Source organism: Vigna umbellata, chromosome 4 (assembly GCF_029865625.1).
Source record: "Vigna umbellata cultivar VRB3 chromosome 4, Vumbellata_1.0, whole genome shotgun sequence".
Lineage (NCBI taxonomy): Eukaryota > Viridiplantae > Streptophyta > Magnoliopsida > Fabales > Fabaceae > Vigna > Vigna umbellata.
This window is the reverse complement of record NC_142168.1, coordinates 72,690,784-72,698,094: the sequence shown is the minus strand read 5'-3', so window position 1 is coordinate 72,698,094 and position 7,311 is coordinate 72,690,784. Positions and strand designations below refer to the sequence as shown.

Sequence of the window (7,311 nt, the reverse complement as noted above, 5' to 3'; positions counted from 1 at the left end):
ACCACGTTTTACATCTGCCTGTGAACAAGATTATCAAGACTGAAGTCACTGATCCTCATGAAGAGACCTGTAATATTGATGCTATTAAATATAATGAAACTACAAGAAGACGAGGAAGGGTAAGGTTTCCTCCAAAGCTTGTTAATAAAACAATAAAGAAACGCAAAGAAACATAGAAAAAAATGCATTAAGTTAACTTTAACGTTAAGATTTTAAATCTTCAATCGTAAGATCTCACGGGCAAAGTATTTTCTAATTCTGGTTTTATGGATTCAAATAATTTTGTTTCCAATTATTTTTTATTTTGTTTGTATATTATGCGATGTTTTTCCTTTTTAACATTTTGACATATTTTGCTCATGCAAAGACTTAAATATCCAGCTACAAACTGTTGGGGGAGAATGCTAATGAAGCAGACGCGGAAGAGATTATTAAAATGGCTAGTAAAGCCTCTTTTGTCGATCAACGGAGGCAAGTACAAGAAAATGTTCACTCTCAAATCAAAGCATTTTGCACATGCATGAACGAGATTCTTGTTTCAAAAGAAAAGATGGTGAATGGCCGCTTAGAATTATCTCAACAAGCAAACAGTCCACGTCTCCGTGGTGGGCATAGTTCTGCTAAAGGTATGTGTGACCCAACTAATAACATTCCCGGTGATTTGATCTTTGTTTTAAATTTTAATCTTCCCCTTATTTTACTTGTCATTTTGCAGTATTTTTGTCATTGCTCAGTCATTTCCTTTTCCTATTGATCCATGAAGGCATGGAGAAAAACCTTGTTGAGTTTTTTAATTCACATTTTCAAATTGCTATGAAATCTCTAATCATTGCGTGTTTATCATTTTTGTTATTGATGTGGGCAGCTGCCTCTAAACAAAGACCATTAAGCCAATCTGAAGTCTCTCAGAAGTTAAAGGATCAACTTGGTTATACACTTAATGTCAAACCTTCTCTAATACCTCACAAGGATTCTGGCAAAGGTCTATTTTTAGATGGTGCAGTTGATGTTGGTGCTGTACTAGCCTTTTATCCTGGTGTGATCTATTCCCCATCTTACTATAATCAAATTCCTGGATACCTTGATGAGCAGAACTCGTACTTGATTACAAGATATGACGGGACTGTCATTGATGCCCAACCTTGGGGTTGTGGCGGTGATGGACCAGAGCGATTCAACGGTAGAAAAATGTTAGAAAACAAACTAGTTAATGAAGGAGCTCATAAGGGTTCGGACAGAATGAGTAAACCTTTGGAAGGCTCCCAGATAGATGATGATGTAGTTGAGCGTAGAAATCCATTAGCCTTGGCTCATTTTGCTAACCACCCTCCGAAAGGGATTCTTCCTAATGTCATGATCTGCCCTTATGACTTTCCATTGACTGAAAAACACATGAGGATTTACATACCAAACATATTATTTGGAAATGAAGAAGTAAATCTGAAGAGATTTGGCAGCTCTTGGCTCAAATCTGTAGTTTCAAAAAACAGTGAATCAGATGTTCCTACCCTCAAAGCTGTTGTTCTGGTAGCAACTAGGACTCTTCAAGATGAAGAACTCCTTTTGAACTACAGGTTGAGCAACTCTAAGCAGTGGCCAGAATGGTATGCTCCAGTGGATGAAGAAGAGGACATGAATCTGAAAGATGAAAGTGGCCAATGATCAGACAGAACACCTTTCGATATCATCTCAGAATGATGCCCTAGGTTTAGGTTAAGTGTCTATCTTTGGTCACGCGTATTAGTCTTTAGGCTTAAATGCTTCCTTCGTACTCATGTTAAGAGGTGAATTTCTGTTTAGTATCCGGTTTTAAAAATGAAGACATTGGGTTCCTATTACGAAAAGTGTATAAATAAGGTCATGTCCGTTAAGTTAACAGCAACGGCGTTAAGTCCATGCTGATGTGGCCGTACTTTTTCTCTTCTCTCTTCTGCTTGTTCTCTCTCTTGTTCAACTTTTTCTTTGATGATTTGTTGAACTTGTTATTTCTTTGTAGACTTTATTCATATATTTTTCATAACATAGGGACCCAATGTCTTCATTTTTAAAATCGGATACTAAACAGAAATTCACCTCTTAACACGAGGACAAAGTAAGCATTTAAGCCTAGTCTTTATCATACAATGTTAGCATGTTATTTATATTTAACAATTTTAAAATAAAGGTTGGAAAAAAAAAATAATGTCAAATTTTAAAGAAGTGAAAAAATAACTAAAAAACTAAAACTATACTAATTTTCCCATTACGTAAAAGTCCTTGGAAATTTAGAAAATGTAAAATTACTATGACTAAATATTTTATATATATTTTTTTTAGAATTTATAGTTCTCTTTAAATTTGATGGATTCAGATAGTAGTTAAATAGTTTGTCACTTTGTGCCACGAACCAGTTTGTTGGAACTTGATCTTTATCTCATTTTTTAATATCGCAGAGAAAAGGAATTAATTATTATAAAAGTTAACTGTTTCTCTTAAAAATTCTTATTATAAATACCACAAAAAGAGTTCAATCGTTTTAATGTTTTGATGAAATATCGTGTACCTTTTCTGGAACGTATGTTTTAGAATTGTTTTTCAATGCATACACCTTGATAAGTTTAGATATTTTGTATATACTATGTTACTGATGGATACAACCAAATATAGGTAAGAATTAGGAATTTTGATTCTTTAGTAGTTTGTGTTGTGTATATGCTGTATCTTCAAAACATAAATTTGATATTTTAAAGTATATTCAATTTTATTTAGTATATTAAAATAAATGTATTTTGAAAATATAACACTAAAAATTCAAGAAGTAAATATGGATATGATAAACAGTGCCGATATAGATATTTAAATATTAGGTTAAATTTCTATTTTATTTCTAAATTATTTTAGAATATATTTTAATTTCAATATATATATTTGTAGTCTTTGTTTTATAAAAGTCGTCCACATCATGTAAAGTTAAATGAGGTGTAAATTTAATGTAATAGTGAGTTTTAATTTTTATTATTATATCTTATAATCATATTTTTGTGCTTGGTAAAATATGATTTAGAGATGTTAAGATGAGTTTTATTAAGTGAATAAATATAATTTATTATGATATGGGTTGTAAAGTCAGAAAAATTCAATTTTTTTTAGAATAAAGATTAAATTGAACTCAAAGATAATTATGTAGATTGATAATTCGATCATTTCAAATACTAAAATATTTTCAATAATGTTTGAATAATTTAAATGTTTATTTTATTTGTTTATTAAATTATATAGCTTGACATTTTAATTTTTAATTATTATCTTTATAATGATATTTAATAAAATAAATAAACATTCTAATTTGTATTGTTATAAAATAATAAATGGAGTTAACTTTTGTGTTATAATAAATATATAAAATAAATTAAAAAAATAAATAATCTGAATCAATTCATTATTGAATTGAGTTACAAAATTTTTTACTTAAAAAAAATAACTAACTCGTTTATAATTTAATGCAAAGTGTCAGTTTAACACCTTTAATATCTTTATTATGATGCATAATAATTTATTTTACATAAAATCATGTGTTATGTTTAATTGATAACATGTCTTAATATTAATATATAATAATACATTATAAATAAAGGATTATATTAGGTTGATTTTGTATTTAAATTTTTTATTTATGTAACTTATAAAATAAATATTTTGTTTCTAAATTGTCACACGTATACTAAAGAATGAGAAGTCAATATTGTTTAAAATAATATATTATTATTATTGAGTGTGGTAGTATATATATATATATATATATATATATATATATATATATATATATATATATATTAACATACTTAATTTAGTTTTAACTTTATACCAAATTTGGATATTATTTTATTGATTTTTTCTTAAGAATTCATTTGACTTTGAGTATCTAAAATTTGTATATTTTTAAATTGAATCCCTAAAATTTTATTTTAATGTCAGTTAATGTCATGTTGTCTTCTATATATTGTCATTGCTTAAGCGTATATAAATAATGACATGTTATATTTTAAACTCTTGTAAATTTTTATATTTTAGTATTTATTAATTTTTTGCATAGAATATCCAAAAATTTAATACTTTTTAATGAAGAATTTATAATAATAATAATTCAATTATAAATACTTAAATTCAGAGGAACCTAAAGTTTAATTTTTTTATTTATTTTTCATCTAAAAACATATAATGCAAAAGAATAGTTATTTCAATACACTTGACAATACAATCAAACAACAGATATTTCATTAAAAAGTATAAAAAATCAAACCAATCAATGAGCACACTCTTTATTAAAAATTTAAATAAAAAGTAATGAAACTTTTTAAAAATATTGAAACTTAATTATAGCAATATAATATAATCAAATTATTTTCTAAATTATTATAATATTTATCTAAAAACCTGTCCCAGCTAATTATCCCTAAACCCTAAAATTCCTCTTGAAGATTGATACTTCGTTTTGTTTTTCTTCCGCCACTTCACCAGTGTCTCTGCGCTCTTTAAGGTATGTTCTTCACAGCTCTAAATACTCTTTTCCATTGTTGTTTACTTTCCAGTTTTCATATGCATTGCCCCAACCTCTACTATCGTCCATCCTTTTAACAAATTCTTCTATCACTAAAACCAATTTCACCGATTACGAAATTCATTTTATTTTTGTGTGTGAATATTCTTGCAAGAGGTAAAGCTGAATTTTTTGTTTTGTATTTTCTTTAGACGATCTCAAGTTTCTGAGATCCTATCTTCCCAGCCTGCTTGATCTTTTTTCCTATTCTACTTTGCATTGCTAAACAGGTGAAGGATGGAGATAAATTTGGGGAAACTTGCATTTGACGTTGATTTTCATCCGTCAGATAACCTTGTCGCCACGGGTCTAATTAACGGGGACCTTCATCTGTACGTTGCTTTGGATTAGAGCTGCAGCTTTCATAGCTAATACAGTTTTTTTAATTATTTATACCTTTTTGGCATTTATGATAATTATTACATTGAATATGTGTGCTGCAGATACCGTTATAGCCCTGATAGTGTCCCTGTGAGGTATAGACTGTGAACCTTTTGTTTTTATACTTGTTTGATACTTGTAAACTCGCATACATGTTGACTTTATTTGTTTTCTGTGTGCCGTTTGCTGTTAGGAGATAGTTGTTGGTAATATGTAGTCCTCTGTTGCAATTATTAATTATTTTACTAATTATTCTTTCAGGCAATTGGAAGTTCATGCGCACACAGAGTCTTGCAGGGCTTCTCGATTCATCAATGGTGGACGTGGTAATGCACATTATTTTCGATATTGTGTATAACTTCTGATGATCTTACTTGCATGCGTTTGAGTTTAAAATGTTTATGGTCATGTTTCTCTTTTAGTGCTGTTGACGGGTTCTCCAGATTGCTCTATACTGGCTACGGATGTGGAGACCGGATCTACAATTACCCGTATTGATAATGCTCACGAGTGAGTAGATTTACTGCAGTTACTGATTTGTTGTGATTTGGGTAACGGGATAATCACTAGCATCCTCATTGCTTTAGAATTTTTATTTGGCTTTTGTTGTGATATAGGGCTGCAGTAAATAGATTGATAAACTTGACCGAGTCAACTGTTGCCTCAGGAGACGATGAGGGTTGTATAAAGGTACATTTTTGTTCTTATTTCAAATTCTCAGAATTTGTATTTTATTTGAATTCCAGATTATTTTGTGGTATGCATTAATAATATTTTACATAGATATTCAGCCATTTCTAAGATAGTGGATGGCAGCAATGGATTGATCTCTTGTTTTAAAATTTAACAATCTTTGCTGAGCTCTTAAATTGATAAACCTTAATTAGGTGTGCTCGACTAATTTTGAAAGCCCTATGCTCATAGCAAGCACAGAAAATACCAGGTCAATGATCACTACTAGCAAATCCGTTTGACTATAATCCCTTTCTTTCTGCAGCCACCCCCCAATAGCATTCATTATTTGAATATTGTATCATTGATTATTTTATTTTATACATGTATATTTTTAACTTTATGTTATTTTCAGTGCTATTCTGCTTAAAATCACCCTGTACTTTTCTGAAGATAGTTGCAATTTTGATCTTGTAGAGTTATGGGAAGGTCAGACTGTTGGTGCTTTCTCAACGTGTTTCATCTGCTCTTCTTTGTTGTAGGTTTGGGATACCAGAGAACGCTCTTGCTGCAATTCTTTTGATGCCCATGAAGATTACATTTCAGACATGACTTTTGCTTCTGATGCAATGAAACTGTTGACAACAAGGTAGTAAATTCATGTAGCTCACCTGCCCTAAAATATCAATGGATATAGTGTAAATTCTTATTTTCCATAAATTTCCTGTTTTTTTAGCGGAGACGGGACTCTGTCTGTTTGCAATCTTCGAAGAAATACAGTAAGTTGAATATCTGTATTTTCTGGTTCCTCTTAAAGCATATGTTCTCTCTACTTATTTCATGATTTTTAACCACCCATTCATGATTTATTGAAAGGTACAAACTCGATCCGAATTTTCTGAAGATGAGTTGCTGTCTGTTGTTTTAATGAAGGTATTAAAGTCAAAGTCCATGAATTTGCAGTGAATTCTTATGCTTTTATAGGAACTTTTTAAATATTTCTGGAAAAGCATTTTTGTTATTTCTATCTTCACTTTTATAATTTGGCCAATAGTTTAGGGACTAAAAACATATTTAACCCTTTTAAGTTTTATGAAAGGAACCTTTCTTTTGTTTTGTAATTTTCTTTTCTGTATGCATTTTAAAAGACGACACTAATAGTTTTGTATTTATTTAATATTGAAAGGCAAAAAAAAATGAAAAAATCAATGTAGTTATAAGAATATGATATTTTTTATTTTCAGGACTGTTTGCTGCAAAACCACTTCCTACAGAATCAGTGAGAGTGGACAGTGATCCACCACCAGATTGTAATGGATTGAGATGCAGTCTTGGAACTGAGTTTTGTACCATATGCTGCAATGGACAAGGATCCAAAACAATCGATTAAGCAAATAAATATTTAAAATTAATAATAATGGTATAATAATATTGTATACCTCTATTTTAAGAGAATTTATTGAACGTAATACGGTCATTTACATGAATTATGCTGCTCCAAAAGCAACAGACAAACAACCAGGTCTTACCAAAAAATTAATTTATCACTGAATGAATATTAGTATACACGAAAATAGAATAAAATGTAAGCTATGGTTTTACTCTTTAACAATGAATATATTCAAGGATTAAGATAAAAAAAATTGTATGACAATGAAAACTGTATAATGAAATTGAATTTG

At 29.6% G+C, this 7,311-nt stretch overlaps 2 protein-coding genes across 3 annotated transcripts; both read left to right on the top strand.

Moving 5' to 3' along the window:
• The first annotated feature begins 21 nt into the window (after positions 1-21).
• On the top strand, positions 22-2,320 carry LOC148201166 (uncharacterized). The gene is made up of 2 exons (XM_088111918.1): positions 22-626; positions 866-2,320. The coding sequence occupies exons 1-2, from the start codon at positions 437-439 to the stop codon at positions 1,660-1,662; spliced, it is 987 nt and encodes a 328-aa protein (XP_087968044.1). The 5' UTR covers positions 22-436; the 3' UTR covers positions 1,663-2,320.
• Positions 2,321-4,360: 2,040 nt separating this feature from the next.
• Positions 4,361-7,065, top strand: LOC148201165 (WD repeat-containing protein 55-like). Of its 2 annotated transcripts, none has more exons than XM_088113647.1 (10): positions 4,361-4,516; positions 4,807-4,908; positions 5,020-5,052; positions 5,219-5,283; positions 5,380-5,467; positions 5,575-5,647; positions 6,172-6,278; positions 6,366-6,408; positions 6,506-6,562; positions 6,874-7,065. In XM_088113647.1, exons 2-10 carry the CDS (start codon positions 4,814-4,816, stop codon positions 6,910-6,912), a joined length of 600 nt encoding a protein of 199 aa, XP_087969773.1. In that variant the 5' UTR covers positions 4,361-4,516; positions 4,807-4,813; the 3' UTR covers positions 6,913-7,065. The 2 variants fall into 2 exon arrangements, with proteins under 2 accessions (XP_087969773.1, XP_087969774.1); XM_088113648.1 differs by lacking the exon at positions 4,361-4,516 and adding an exon at positions 4,540-4,693.
• The last annotated feature ends 246 nt before the right edge of the window (positions 7,066-7,311 follow it).